Source organism: Opisthocomus hoazin, chromosome 2 (assembly GCF_030867145.1).
Source record: "Opisthocomus hoazin isolate bOpiHoa1 chromosome 2, bOpiHoa1.hap1, whole genome shotgun sequence".
NCBI classification, from domain to species: domain Eukaryota; kingdom Metazoa; phylum Chordata; class Aves; order Opisthocomiformes; family Opisthocomidae; genus Opisthocomus; species Opisthocomus hoazin.
Window position 1 is genome coordinate 33,137,725 of NC_134415.1, and position 15,965 is coordinate 33,153,689.

Consider the following 15,965-nt stretch of genomic DNA (forward strand, 5'->3'; position numbering starts at 1 on the left):
TTGGACACACTGAGGGGGGGTGGGGGGTGGGGGGGAAGATTATGACGGCACAGTAGATTTTTAAGAAAAAAATCAGAACTTACCAATGGTATAGAATCAAAAGCACAGGGCAAATAAGCAAAATCTGCTAATGTGTAGTTGTTTACCTTTTCAGACACAGACATTACCAAAACTGTACCACAATCAAAACATTTTTAAGTGGAAAATATTTCATAGAAAATTGGGACTTTTTCCTCACATTAGCTTCTTTTTGCAAGTCTTTAAAAATACTTGAAAACTAAATAACATTAAATATTAAAGAGACACTTCAATCTACAGTTACAGCTTCCATCTCTCATTTATGAGCATTCAGGGGCGTTCTTCCATGCTGCAAGAACATTTTATTGCTTTATGACATCTTAGTGGGTTTAAGTCCTCAAAAAAAACGATCAAAATGAACTGTTGTTTCAAAACAGGACTACTCCCTATTTCTAACTGTAAACCAGTAACCAGCAATGTTAATCGCAAAAATTAATGTCAAATATAAAGTTTATGTTAGTAAGCGCCCTTTTATTTTTATGAATTCAATTAAACTGGAGTGATGAATTATAAGAAAGAAGATGCCAATAGACTAAGCTTTATCAACAAATGCAAAGTAGTTTAGAAAACAAAGCTGCATTCCTGAGGCATTTACAGAAAAACTTTAAAAGTTTCAGACTACTCTCCACCCTTCAGAATCTTATGCATAAAACTCACAGAAGCTCACATGGTCTATACAGTCCAGAACACAAAATTAACAAATCAACAAACTATATTTCTGTCTCAAACCACAACTAAGAATATGAATTTCCATTCATATACACATAAAAGCAACACTCACTAAATAGTTTTCATCCTGGAATGCATAATGTAATGTTGTGATCCACTGGTTATCTCCATTCACTAACACATCTCTCTCTTCTCGAAAACAGGCTGTCTGAAGTGGAGAAAAATAATTATAGGCTTTAAGTAAAATATATACAGAAACACATTTGGCAAGTTGACTATGTTTAACATATTTTTGGCAGGGGGGGGTGGGGTGGGGGTGGAATTGCCTCAGTTAAAAAGCCATTTACTACACTCTCCAAACATGCCAAAATCTATGAAAAACTAGGTATTAGAAAAGTTCACCTTCTTCAAATTTAAACAGTTGTACTTCTCTATATTGTTGAGTGATGCAAAGGGAGAAATATGCTGCTGCTTCCCATTGCCTAAAAATCCCAAGTCAAAATCTTACCTTTTTTGTACATAGAGATATTGAAATCAAGTATCAATTATGACAGAATAGCAATATAGGATTGAAGAAAACAATCAATAATGGCATTATATAACTGCAATAGGAGTTAAAGAACTAAAATCTGGAGTCTTGTGTCATTGTTTTATCTCATACTGTTAGCGTTTCACATACGCAGTGTTCTTCTTGTTATTTGGGTATAGCTGCCAACAACTTCCAGGTAGTCATAATTTGATAATCATTAACCAGTTGTGGTTTTCTCCACACTTTCGGCTCAGGAAAAGCAGGACAGAACTGAATATTGCTCTTGCCAGATACAAGCTGTCGATAAGACATGCGGGAAGACCTCCTCTCAATATACTGGAAAGAAACACAGGAGGCAAAAGGTGCCTTCAGTGCAAGCGGAACAGAGGAGGAACGAGAACTGCCAAAAAATGCTAAAGAATATCTAAGAGAAGGAGAACACAGGTTCATACGAAACAAACAAAAAATAAGTGTGAAGAAAATAACCGACTGGAAAGCAGCAAGGCAGTTAATTCAATGAAGGTCTTGCAACTTGCCCTGAGAAGTGAATAAAATACCTCAGCAAAAGCAGCTTTGCAGAATGACAGAGGAAAATGACCAAACAGATGAGCAGCCAAGAAGAAACCATAGCAAAAAATATGATAAATGTTTTGAAGTGAATATCACAAGAAAACAGAAGATACCAAGTAGCAAAGCCAACACACAATTTTGATCAGAAAAAGATGTAAAAGATAGTGTAAAAGAAAGAATATTAATTGTACGGACTCTATTTAGCAGGGAGATGCAGAGTTAGAGAAAAACATAGACCATAATCCCTTCCAGCACACTCTGCTACTTCACAAAGATGTTTCATCTGTTTGAACCATACTCTGTCTCTTCCATCTTCGGAGACAGCTAAATTTAAAGGAAATCCAAGCCTTTTCTTTCTACTTTTCCAATTTAATTTCCAAAAACAATAGGCAAATACCAGAACTTTCACATGGTTATTGCTGGCTGTGAGATCTGGAGAGCGAAGAATGAAGAGTGAAGTATCATTTTAGACTGAGCTATGCACAAGAATACATGCAGTAAAAACAGAGCAGAAAACAACGCGCTCCTCCAAGCAAACAACCCACACCAAGTCTTGTTTTGGTGAATACAGTGAGTAAGAGTAATGCAGACCAGGAAAAAGAAAAAATGGTATACTTCAATCATAGCACAATGCATGAGATCAATCAATTAAATTTGAGAAAATAACAAAACATACTTTAAACCAATACAGTTAAAGGTTATTAAATGAAACATGGACCTGGGGGTGGGAGAAGGAGAAAGGATGATCTTCAGAAGAAGAAAAGCTGTTCTAGGCTTCAGCTTGATCTTTTTACTTCCTTGTTTGTAAACTCTTGACATATTTCAGAGAGAGATACTATGAACTCTTGTTTTCACAAGGATAAATGACATGTAGTTTCTCTACTTGTTATGACACAATTCACAGGATTAGTTACTAGAGAGTTTATATAATTCCACTTGGTTTTGCCATGATTTAACAAAAGACCATGCATTCCTTGAGTGCTCTAAACACCCAGCCCTGGGCAGTATGCCTAAAGCTGACAGCAACAGCTATTACCCCAGTAGATGACAGCTGAGACAGTAATAGTCAAAGAGTCCAAGTGGTTCATGGGCTTTATATCAACTAATGGCAAAAAAATAAGGGGGGGGGAAGATGGTAGCAGTGGTTCTTGTAATTACTGAAACATAGCTCAACTAAGTTTTAAGTGAAGATTTTTTTTTTGTGCCTTTCATTATTTCAACATTATGCTTCACCTTCCCTAGGCACAGTCTCCTTGAATTGTTGGCAGAGACCTCCAGAGGTCATCTGATCCAACCCTCTGTCACAGTAAAGCCCACTCGGTGCTTTGGTTATATCGACACAGTTATTGCGTCCTTCACCCAGCAAAGAATTTGGGGTGCTCGGCTATTTGGTGTTCATGTCCTTACAGCTCAGAGTCAGCACCTCCTAGGAGTGCTGACCACTTCCAAGCTGCATAATACTTGTCCTGGTCTCTCCTGAGCCTCATCTGGCACCACTGTGGCACACATGTAACTTATAAGTGATTGTCAACACTCAGGGTAACGGGTCTGGGAATGTAACAGCAGGCTGCCACACACTTTCAGGTACTCCTTGTATCACTAACGTCCCCAGTTCTACACTACATCTCCGAGTTTTCAACAGTGGCAAGTATTTGGAAAACTTAAGGTCTTTATAATACAAAAGATAACACTGACCTCGCAACCTGTATAATTCAATTGTAACAAAGTTTTTGCATATAATTACTCTCAGAGCTTGCAGCCATCAACCTTAATCTGGCATTCTCAAGCCTCTTTTGAGTACACACTCCCTTTCTGCTTTTACAAACGACTCCCACTTCCCACAGAGTTGATACAAGGATATACGAACAACTTCTTTTTGCCAGTTACGTATACAGCTACCTATATGCTTGTCTTGCATTTTTGGACTGTAGGATTTTACTGTGCATTTCAGTGTTAGTGCAGCACATTGCTTATAGAGTCAAAATGAGTCATTTTCCCTACTAGTAGTAACAAGTGAGATGCGTTCATCAACATTTAAAAATGACAGGTTGCAGTTGCTGAAGGTCATGCTTTGTAACGCAGTTTCACTCCAGATGGTTCTCTTCCCACTGTATAGCCATGGGTTACAAATACATGGAAAACCATAACTGTAATTCTTTTTAGGCTAATGGTTCAGACTTTCAGAAACTCAGTTGGACCCATGGGAAAAGTATTTTTAATACCTTGAATAGAGAAAAATATTTCAAACCTATTTATAACTTAATTTTAATGGAAAGATATAGCTTTTAAACTGACTTTAAAAGGGTACATTTAAAAATAGCGTGGAACTTTATTTCTGTCTTCCTCTTTTTCACTGAAATAACAAAACTTACAGTAACGACATCTGTCTTGGAGAGAAATACCTCTTTGTATAGAGACTAACACCAGATTCCTCAGTATCTGAATAATTTCTGGATAAAGAGGAAACACATTGTGTATGTCTAACCACAATCTGCATGCCATTTATACTTCTTAACATGATAACATTATCATTAAAAGAGACAGGATGTGCATGCATCAGAAATTGGCTTTAAAAAAAAAAATGTATCCAGACAAATTGAAGTGTGATGGTTTCCCATTGATCTCATTTCCTAACAAGACATAATTAAAACATTAATATGGAAATCAGAATAAACTTGGAAGCAACTGAACAGCAAGGCAGTCTAAGAACAGCAAAGTAGGAATCTCAGATAAAAACTGAGATGAGAGATAATTCAATCAGACAAGTTGGAAGAGACACCAAGATAGTGCTTGCACTGTCCAAACGAAAGAAAACCCAATGGCCAAAGCAACTTTGTATGTGTAAGACACTGAGTTATATTTTCCTGAGTCTATTATTTAGACAGTTTATTTTTAGTATGTATAGGTGAAGAATTTAAAAAAACAATTTAAAGAGTTAGATACATGCTCCATTTAAAATTAATACACAAGTCTTCAGGCATAGACTGCATTTTGTAAGTCTCTTTCCAATGGAATCCAGGGAAATATATCGAAGATTCTATGAAGAGTGGAGTCGTATAATGGAAGTAGGAACTCAAGGCAAAGCAGGGCAGGTCAAAGTTGTTCCACGTTTTTCAGAACACAGAATGGACTCCAGCTTTAACAAGCAACTTTTCACCACGAATTTCTGCAGATGGACATTTTTATAAAGCATGCACTCAAATTAATTTGAAATTGATCTTTCTGGTTTTTCAGTCTACAAATTGGACCTTGACTAAGTTCTAACTACTGACAAACTAATAGGCTTGGTGAGTTATAGCTCAGTAATTACCTTTCACCATGGAAAATACTTGCTAAAGACTACATTCCTAATGGGAAGAAATGTATTAAAAGATTGCTTGTATAGTAAGTAATTCTTGGGCAATTACAGGAAAGGTATAATGTCTAAAACATCCAGCCCCACCTAAGTCAAGATTCCACACCATTTTAACCCTTCTGATGAACTGTTTTAAGCTTATTTTAATATTAACCTTCATATTGTCAGTATGTAGTGAAGCACGTCCTCAATCCCTCTGTGCACACAGAGTCTTGTGGGAAGTAACAATTCAGCACAGTAAGAGGGTACATGATTATAGAAAACATTTCTGTAATCTTACTTCAGCTCTCTTCAGCATCTCCCATTTATTAAGTATCTTCATGGCGAAAACCTTATCTGCATTCTTCAGTTTTACTACTGCAACCTGGAAAAGATAAATGAAAGATAAATAAGTTAAAACATGAAAACACATATTGTTTTAATTTTTATGGAACCTTGCAGTTTTGGGGTTTTTTTTTCTTCAGTGTTCTGGACACTTAGCTTTACTATCCACACAGTACCATACCACCACCATCGAGAAAGAGTAACATCACAGCAGCACAGGCTATTTATTCTGTGAAAGTTCCAAGTCTATTTTAAGCTTCAATTATGTATCATTTTTTCTGTGTGAACAATGGTAGATGAACAATGGTATTTCTCACCATCACACTTCTTGCTCTATCATACTATCACAAAGCTATCACCAGTTGTTGCTTGACTTGCAGTTGCAAGACTGCAAGTTTGCCATACATAAAACTTCCACTCTCATGTCAAGGAATGCACTCGACTTTCTTCAAAGACATAGTAAAGTATTAATTCACATTTTTCCACCTGAAGTTCAATGAGCTCTTTATGATGTCTGTTGTTAGTGGCAGGGAAACAGTGAAATCCACATTTTTTTGAGAAGTAAAACTTAGCAAACACAAGCCCCCCCCCTTGCTTCTGAAGCGTTAGATACCATAGGGCTATGTAATGATCTATTAACAAAGCCAACTGACACAGTCCTTTTCTGAGAATCTTATAGTTTTGCTCAGCTATAATAAAAGCTAACACGGAATATTTTTAGGAAACAGGGAAGGAAGACGTTCATGCAAACATGTTTTCACAGTTCAGGCTTCCCTGGGTATGGAAAGCTAAGTATCTTACTCAAAAGGGCCATGAATCTGTGACAGACTCAGAGCTGCTGATCAGAACTAGATCAGACCACCACACTACCATCCCAATTATAGAGAAATTCAACAATCAAAACTTTTTAACAACCATGCACCAACTATCCCATTCTATCCCTTCCCTTTCAAATAGATCTTGAGACTTCAGGAGATAAAAGTTTATTTCTGTGTGCCTCTAGTTACAAACCAACATGCTGTCACACAGATTATCATCATCTTCATCCTGCGGGCTAGGTTGAATCCTACATTCCTTCCACCTCTTTCATAATCAGTAAACAAGCTATGTGTGAAGACAGTGATAACGGAAAAGAAAACACAGGATCAGACAGTTTGAAGACGATGTCATGCAAACCTCTTTCAACCATCTTCAGATGTGTCATCAGCTGCCACAGCTGCACATAGCAAAAGCATAGGTTGAAGGACTGCAACACTCAGATGTCTAAACTACAGTGTATCTAAAAGTGTATCTCTTGCTTCACTATAGATTCACAGATGAAGCAGCTGTCACTTCCTGTATGCGCAGCAATGCATTATCAGCCCTACTTTTGACACTGCTGCCTTCTGGGGTTGCAGGGAGGGTGGGAGATAAAAAAAGGAAAGAAGACAGAAAGGTACTACATCTACTTGTTTAAACTAGTTTATGAACTGAGATTTTTAAAGGTTACTTCATGCATAAAAATTGAGGTTCGAGTCCAGACCTGGGATCCCTCAAGGTACTTTCAGATTTGAAACACAAAAATTGATTGTTACTTCAGACTATAATCTAATTTTCATTCATAAAGAATGTCTACTCTTCTGTGCGTGGCACCCCAAGACTGAGCATCACAATTTTCCTCAGAAGTGAAAGATTGATCCTCTGCAGTGATACATAACCCACAACGTGGATTTCAATCTTGAGTCTCCTTTTACTTTACTAGCTAAAGCTATCTTGAAACTCTGATAAGCCGTATCTGTACAGATTTCTAATGAGAAAAGGCAGGAGAAAGCCTTAACATTGAAAGCAGTCAGCATTCAAACTCTATCCTATCTTGGACGACAGGGACCCCCCCTACTGCACCATGCAGTCTATGGTATGAAGCTACAATCTAATTCTGCCCTAAAGACCTCTAAGGCTTTTGCAGCTGTTGTAGGGAAAAATTCAAAGGCTGGTCCTAGAGCCCACTAGACTGCTGCTGCTGCCCAGCGTGAAAGGCAAGTTTTTCCCCACCATTAACTGCTGTAGTATAGGTAGCCAGAGGCATAAGATAATGCATGTATTTCAAGTCCAACTTCAGAATTTCATTTCTTGGCAGTAGCACGCTCAGTGAAAGGTTGCGTTATTCTGCAAAAGACTTGGTTATTGAAAGACATATGCTAATTGCACAGCTGCCTAAATTGGTAGTCTCCTGTACAGCATTCACTTAGGACACAACCAATAGAGCTACGGCACTGCCTTCAGTTGGAGCGCAGGGCTTCAATGACAAGATTGAGAGCTTGGTACCTTCTGTGAATGTGTAGTAGTATTCAAGAGTGAGTAAAGAACAGAAATAGACTCATGTTTACCAGCTGTGTTTACAATCAGTCAGAAGCAGCCTTTTTGTCTGTGAAAGCCATTAATGTTTTTCCATACCAATAACCATCACAAGCATGCAAAAAAAGATCACAAACATCATAATTTTTCTGCAATCACAGCATCTTTCGGGCAGTGTTTCAGTGCTTTATGAAAGTAAATGCTAAAATGCCTATTTCAAGACTGTGAAAGGAAAACGTGACACTTCATCAATGAGCAGTCTGATGCAGTTTCTAATTGTAAGAAAAAAAATCTGAAAAATTATTACAGACCCAGGCAGTGTTTACATACACACACGGAGGTATATACTATGTATACAAAGGCCCAAATACACACAGAGTGCTCTTTTGGTCTTTTACTTTCGCCAGTGAAGCTATCAAGACAGAAGAAAGGATAACCATTCCTGTCTAGTTTTCCTGAAGTGTCTTGCTACTGGAATTTCTTAGAAACGGACTTTTAAAGGTTGGGGTTTTTTTAAATTTGTATTTTCCTGTGAGCAGCCCAACAAAAAATGATTGGTATGTCCTGATGTAAACATCTTGGTTTAGTCTGATAGGTTTTTTCCCCATTCTTCCAACAGTTTTCCATATTTCCCACAAATAGCAGTACAGTCTGGCATGCTGCCAGATACCTTCTGCCCCAAACTTAGCTACTTGTCTCTACGGTACACGTCTGCACATTTGCTTTGCTTAAAAAGCAACAGAGCCATACAGAAAAAAGCTAAATCAAAAGCTGTCGAAACGGAAAGGAAAAAAAAAGGAAAAAAGTAAAAAAAAGTAAGACTTTTTTTTTTTAAAGGCTCAGCATTAGTTTTCTTGTTTATCAAGAGTAGGCAGCCCTCCAGAAACAGGAAGATGGAATGTTACTGTTCATAATTGGACATCAAAATTTAGGAGTAACTAACTAATCCTCAGAACCACAAAATTCATCATCTTTGAAATATCAACAATATAATGACATCATATTTGCTTGCATAAGCAAGCACTGAACTTTTTTTTAAGCAATAATAGAATGAGCTGAAAACTTTGGTATTAGCTAGAACCTTCAATAAGCCACACTTTTACACTGCTGAGAGACACCACTAAGAGCTGTTGCCCAGTTTCTTCAGCTTTCCTAGCAGCATTCTTCAACTCCCAAGTTTAAAGTCTTCTTGTTCAGCATTGTTTGTTAAGCTTTTCAAACCAGGCTGTCCCAAGCCAGCACAATGAAACACTTGATGCCCCCATTATTAATTTTACCAGGATAATCCTCCTTCTCCAAGCAAAACACCAGTGTTTTCTAAAGACGGCACTCTCTTACCTAAAATTTTACATAAGGGAATGTATACATGGAGAAAGAAGGGGCATGTCATCAATTTGACAAAAAGGAAGCATTCTCAGACTGGCAGCAAGCACAGTAACGGGAAAAAGAAAACTAGGAACAATGAACCCTTACAGTTATAAGCAATAACTAGTTTAAACTACTTTTTGTCTACATCAAACTTGTAAAAACAAAAAAGGAAATATTTCTTGACTATGCAAATAGAAGAAATTGAGTAGCGTAAAATCAAAATAAGAACAAGCCTGAGACCATGCCAAAGAAAACTTGCACTAAGTTGGTAGTCTACAGAATTTCAGAATTATGTTGATTCAGAAGACAAAAATTACTCCTCCCAGTAACCTACAGCAACCTTGGTCTCATTTATAGTTTGCTTAAAAGAAAATACATTCTTCCAGATTTCTTAATCTGTCTCAGTAAACTGCAGTCTACTGAATCATACAAGTATTTTTCAATTGAATATTCATACAGTTTTTGGTGGCTTAAGGAGCAGTAAAATTTGCAGTTCCTTTTTTCAGCCTTGCTTGGATATTTACTGGTTATTTTAAAGGAAAATAAGTAATGTCATACAGAACTTGTTTTCTTAGATGAATGTCTGCGTAGGACTTGAAACTTGTCTTCTTTAAACTGGTAAGAAAATTTCACATATGTCCTTGTAAATGTTAAGACCTGCTTAAGAACATAACAAGCCAAACATCTTCACTGAAGGAACTTCAGCTTTCCTCTTACTGAAGATTTTGACAATTAAGCAGATTCACGCTATCTTTCTCAGCTAAGGAATTAGAAAGAAACACTGTTCCTAAAGGAGGAGACCCTAACCAACTACACACTGTCCACAGAAGGGGATGGGGAAAGTTATGGTCTCACTATTCATGGAATGATTCACCACAAAGAAGCTTTCTGAGAAAGAACTACAGGTTTTTTTGTGGTTTAGCTGCTGTGGAGTTTGATGCTGATCTAACAGACAAAAATGACTTCTCTTAAAAACACAATTTAAGGCAGGTTTTGCATATGATTCTTCTGACAAGAAAGCACGTCAGTGATTTTTCTTATACAACCTGTACATGAACTCAGCTGCAACTACTATGGCAGCACTGAGGAAAGACAATGTTTTAAGCAGAAGCATTTACACCAAAACAGAGAATACAACATTCTCTGTGGCAGAGGTTCAGACTAAAGATACGTTATCCTTGAGTAACTTCAGCCTTCAGTCTCCTTTATATAGAAGCATTACCCCAGATGGAGCAAAACCAAAAATGATGAAGTAGATACATAAATACTACTCTTATTGTTATTTTTACAGTTGCCCAATGATGACATTTGCATACGGGCATCAGAGTATGTAGTGACATACACTACAGTAAAAATTCCTGTTCCTTACATACTAGGTATAGAAATCCATTCTTCCTTACAAAGACTAATTTTCACACATGGTGCAAACATGTAAATGAACCTGAAACCAACTCTTCTCTGCCACATGCCACAGAGCCTCTGGAGATGCTGTCATACTAAAGAGAACTGAAAAAAAAAACCTTCCCAAGTCCAAAAGCAATGAAGACATTGCTCAGAATATCTTTTTCTTACACTTTGGGTTTCAGTTCACGCATATTTTCATGCAGAATGGAGTACCTTCTGCAGAAGCTTTCTATCTCCATCTGTAGTATATTTGGTTATCAAAAATTCAAGGCACTGTTATGCATTAGGTTGCTCTTTTTTCTATACATATTGTCCTGCAGGAACAACAAAGCACCTAATATAATTAAGAAGAAAGGGCAGGAAGTGAACTTTCATTTATTCAAGTTTTCTCAACTTTTATAATCCAACACGTCTAGTGTAAAATCTAGTCACTGACAGACCTGCTTGATGACTTCAAATTGGAGACTGTTTAATCAGAAGCAGCAAAATATTATATAGTTCGATACCAGTAGGTGACAACTGAAAAAAACCCTAACATCTGCTAAACTCTTTAAAAGAAATACAGGAAAAATATTCAAACATTCATTAAAAATAGGAAGCAAAGTGACAGGAGCAGAGAGATGTCTCTGTGTTCTTAGAATGTCCATATCAGTATTTGGCTATTTAAGTTGCTGAAAACTACTTTCAGACTTTCTAGTTATTAGGATGATTACAAATTACTAGATCTTTATATCATCAGTAGCTCACTGGCCTCCACCTGCTGACTGGAAAGAATTACAGTCAGGCAAATGATTTATCATCAGACAGTTGAAACACGGTCTTTTAATCCATGTGAACTTGCCTTCTCTCAACCTTTAGAAGACTTAAAAGAGCTGTCAAAGAATGCATAAATCATAATGTACTTGCATCAAACATTAGGTGGGCCTACAACACCCATTATGCCTAAAAAATATTGAACCCCATACACCAGTACATTGCTATTAACTGTCTCTCCTCAGTGCTGCACATTTGCAAGAGCATATTCAAACCCTTGCTTCCACCTCCTTGACATACATACCTCCCCAAAGGCTCCTCGACCAATCACCTTCAGGATTTCAAAATCTTCTTTATGTAGTCGCATCTGTTTCACTTTTGATGTAAAAGGTTTGGCTGAAACAAAGGAAAACATCAATCATAAAAAAAAAACCACACCAAAACAAAACAAACAAAAGTGCAATGTAACAGCAACTTAAAATAGATGTAATCAGAGCCCTGAAAACAACAGACTATTTTGCTTATATACCTATATCTCTAATGTAATATAATGAAGTTTAAAGCTAGAAATAATGATTAGTAAGAACTAAGCCAAACCCGCTGTGAGAAAAAGCTTATGAACTAAGCTTGCTTTTTCTTTTTTTAATTTAAAGAAAAAAACAAACCAAGAGTCAAGCTGACTATATTCTTCTACAGTCTTTTGAGTTCATAGATATCGACCACATCTGTGCTATATGTTGTTAACTCTGACTGCAAAAGTAAACCATAATATAATGAGGAGTTCACTTTGTACAATATTAATTTCTCTGCCAAAGAGCAAAACAATATTTTATGCAATGAAAAATTAAAATGCTGATGGAATGATGACTGGAACGGCAATATTGGCCTAGATGATGTATCATGCAGTCTTTTTGGAGACCACTTCCTCAAGACAGGGGACATTTAATAGTCATTTCTTGATTTTTGCAAATGAGAATAATTAAGCAGGGAAATCAGTTCTTTTAAAAATAATCATTTTTAAATCGCGTTCAACACTTTACACACGAAATCTATTACTAAAACAGAAGCTTCAGTAAATACGGTCCATAAAAGCTGTGCATTAAAGAATGCAGTATAAGCCAGTGTACACAGGACTGGAATGGGTCTCAGAAGACGCAAGTCAAATTTCTGGCCCAAACACAGTTTTCCTCAATGATCCTAAACAAGTAACTTCAGATACTTCACTCAGTTTCACATCTATAACACAGGGACAGTATTTTTGTTACAGACAGGCCATCGACCATCACACTCTTGGATCAAAAAACAAAACAAAAGCACAACATAGGGTAGCCACTTTACATGACCCACAAAAACCTCTTTAGCTGATGCTTTCATGGTACAGGGACCAATCTAGATCTACTTCTATCTATAGAGAAGTTGTCGGAATTAGTACAGCTTTATTTGCAGTGCACATAAACAGGCACCACACTGCAGAACATTTTGTTCAAAATAATGTTTCTAAACAGAAAAGGGACTTGGTTATCAAAAGCTCCAAAAGCAAATGACACTACGTAACAAACAAATTATATCTAGACATATGTAAGAAACCCCATTTAGATTCTCCTAGAATTCATTGTTTTTGCTTCGTAATGTTATAAACTAAAAAAATCCAAACCCTAATACCAATATATATATATATAATCCATCATTCTATTTAGAATTTTTATATTAACACACCCCCCTTCCAGGCACTACAAAATCCTGTCCAAAAGCCTACTGCCTACTATTCAGCAAAGACATTTTATAACCTAAGTCAAAACACAAGCTACCTGTATTTTTAATACCTAGAAAATCCCACCAAACATTTTTTTCCTAGTCCTTAAATTAGCATTGTAAATCACATCTGAAAAATAACAACACAGAAACACAGGGTCTTATGTTTCTCCTGTTAAGCAGTGCAGCACACCTCCATTGATGTCAGTGGTACAACAGATGAAATCCTTTAAAAATCACAGAGGTTGTAAAGTCTGAACTTAGTTAATTTTTCTAAAATTCCTTAGATGCCAGGAATCAATTCTCTACCAGGAGTTACATTTGTTATAACTACAGGAACATCAGCTTATGTTTAAAAAAATTTGGTTTTAGGTCCAAATAGTAAAGATGCAGCCATATGACACTGACATTTTCACTTATTATAGTGGTATTTTTACTTTACATTCATAATAATTTTATTCAAAATATTTAATTATACATCTAAATTAGAGATACACTTTTAAAGTGTAAATTTAAAAGTAGTATTTTACTCAAGCTCACAGAGATTCCCCAAACTTTCAGTTAATCTTTTATACCTTAAAAGAAAAGTCTTGCCATTGGAAAAACAAGCGACAACAAAATGTACTGCCTTACTGGGACAGCCTCAGCTGTACTGCACCAAGTGACTGAATACAAATATTAATACTACTGACGAATACTACTGAACAAATTAAAACAAGCCATTAAAGCCTTTTAACTTGAAAAACAACTGATTGAAAACAAACGTGTAGTTCTCAACTTGAACATTTTTGACCATTATAGGCCTGGCGAGAGTACAAGGCAAAATATCTTGTTAACAAGCAACAGCATAGCTGTTTAAACCACAAAACTCTTCCTCGCTTTATATTGTAAGGAAAGGCCTGTCATTCTTTAATTATTACATTTTGGAATCTTCCAGGGTTCCCATAGGGACACTGGAAAAATAAACATCATTATAACTACTTCAGTAAAACACAGCTGACAAAAATAGGTTTGGATTAGGTTTGATGATTTGTAGTATCAGTGTTAGTGGAAAAGTTTGTAAAGCCTTCTCTTTAATTTTTTTATCATCTTCAGCAACAGACATGTCAACATATAGCCAAGCAGCTTTATGAAGAAAACTACAGTGCAGGAAAAGAAAAGCAAAAAAAAAATTGCCCTCGGAATGTGCTCCAAAGAGCTTGTTCCAAAAAAGGTCAATTTGCTTTATCATCAATGTTGTTTGTCTGCTGTGCAAACATCTGCTGTTCTTGTGGCAACAGCAATCTTAAGTACAGAAATCTTGGCTTGGCCAGGGGCCTTGGAAGGCACATCTTCAGACAGCCGTTTCATACATTCAGCTTTCCAGACTATGAGGTTAACAGGCAGACTTTTTGCAACTAGTTTGGCAATGTCATGGGCTGTTACAAAGGCAGCAAACTGTAAGGTCAGGGACTGGTTTTCAAAATGCAGTGTGCTCAGAGGGGTTCCTGCATCTCGGCTCTGTTAAAATGCACAGGTACACAGCTCTCCCCTCTTTACATCCCCATCCCCCTAAAAACAATCATCATTAACAGAAAACTCCTCCCTCTTTTTCAGAAGGAGCTGCAGTTTCCTTGATACCAGTGACATGCTGTCTTTGCAGTTTTTTGAGAGCAAAAGACAGTATGGGCATTTCTTCTGGTACTTCATTCAAGCTACAGAAATCTACAGAGGATAGATGATTTTTTCCACAGACATCTCTTTTCAAGGTTGTTAGCCCTGTGTGATACAAATTAGGGACCAGCATTTTGCTGTGCTATATCAAATTGTTCCTCCTCCAAACCAGAGGGTAAGTGTGGGCAGCATGTCCCCTGGCTCCTCCTGGAATTTCAACTCAGCAAGAACTGAAATTCATTATGTAAAACTTTCAAATTTGCCAGTATGTTCTCTCTATGGCCACAAGCTGACAAAGTCATATGTAGAGTCTATGGAGGAGACTACTCTGAAAAATATTCCATGTTGCTACCAAATGCTGTGGAAGAGACGGATAGATAAAACTTTACCTATAAAAACTCTTCTACAGAAACATTGGCCAAGGGGTTTAATTTTTAAACTGTTGGAGATAAAAGTCCATCCCTTGAAGAGCTGACACAGGGAAGAAAGTGACATGGTAGGTAATCCAGTACAGTTTAGTACTGTGATTATACACGTGATACCAAACCATATCAAAATAATAAAACAGCAGTACTGGATGCGTTATTTGCAAAGTCAGTCTCAAGCTCCTGCCTTGCTCTCTCTCTCTCTCCAGCTTCCAGCTTCTGTCTGCAGAGCCTGAGCAGAGCTAGCACTGAAATTCAGATTTTTCAGAACTCACCTCCTGGCTGGCACAGAGGAGCGAGAGGTGAGCTCCTTCCCCGTCCTCACCTCTAGTGCCCCTTTCCCTCCCCAGCAAAGCACTGCAGGAACCAGAGCTGCTGTAGGCAAGGGATGAAATTAAATTCTAGGGAGATGAAGATCATGTTGACTGTTTAAAAAAAGTGCTAAAGACTTGCAGCAGCAATTGAAAATGTGTCCCCACAACTGGTATAAAAAGAAAACAAAAGAGAACAGGACAGCATTCAGGAATTACTCTCTGTGCCTCACTGATGCAGTAGTTGCTTTTTTGATAAAACAGGCTGGCTAACTCTGCTTGCATGGAAGACTGTATGCTCACAACTGGCGGGTCTCACTAAGATGCCCATGTCTTACTTCCCAAAGGAATTATGAAACGCGCTTCCTCAGTGACCCAGGTATCAGACAGCAAACCCAGCCTTCTGCCCACTACATTGTTCAATGTAAAATGCCACATCA

The 15,965-nt window shown here is 37.2% G+C and overlaps 1 protein-coding gene across 14 annotated transcripts in view; it reads right to left on the bottom strand.

Annotated features, from left to right (window-relative positions):
• Window positions 1-15,965, bottom strand: part of CDC42BPA (CDC42 binding protein kinase alpha) — a 188,683-nt gene that overhangs the window by 116,771 nt on the left and 55,947 nt on the right. For all 14 annotated transcript variants that reach the window (XM_075413114.1, XM_075413112.1, XM_075413117.1 and 11 more), the window contains exons 3-5: window positions 11,689-11,780; window positions 5,482-5,565; window positions 860-955 (exon numbers count right to left, since the gene is read on the bottom strand). In XM_075413114.1, the coding sequence (XP_075269229.1) occupies window positions 860-955; window positions 5,482-5,565; window positions 11,689-11,780 (272 nt within the window). The remainder of the gene's footprint in view (window positions 1-859; window positions 956-5,481; window positions 5,566-11,688; window positions 11,781-15,965) is intronic.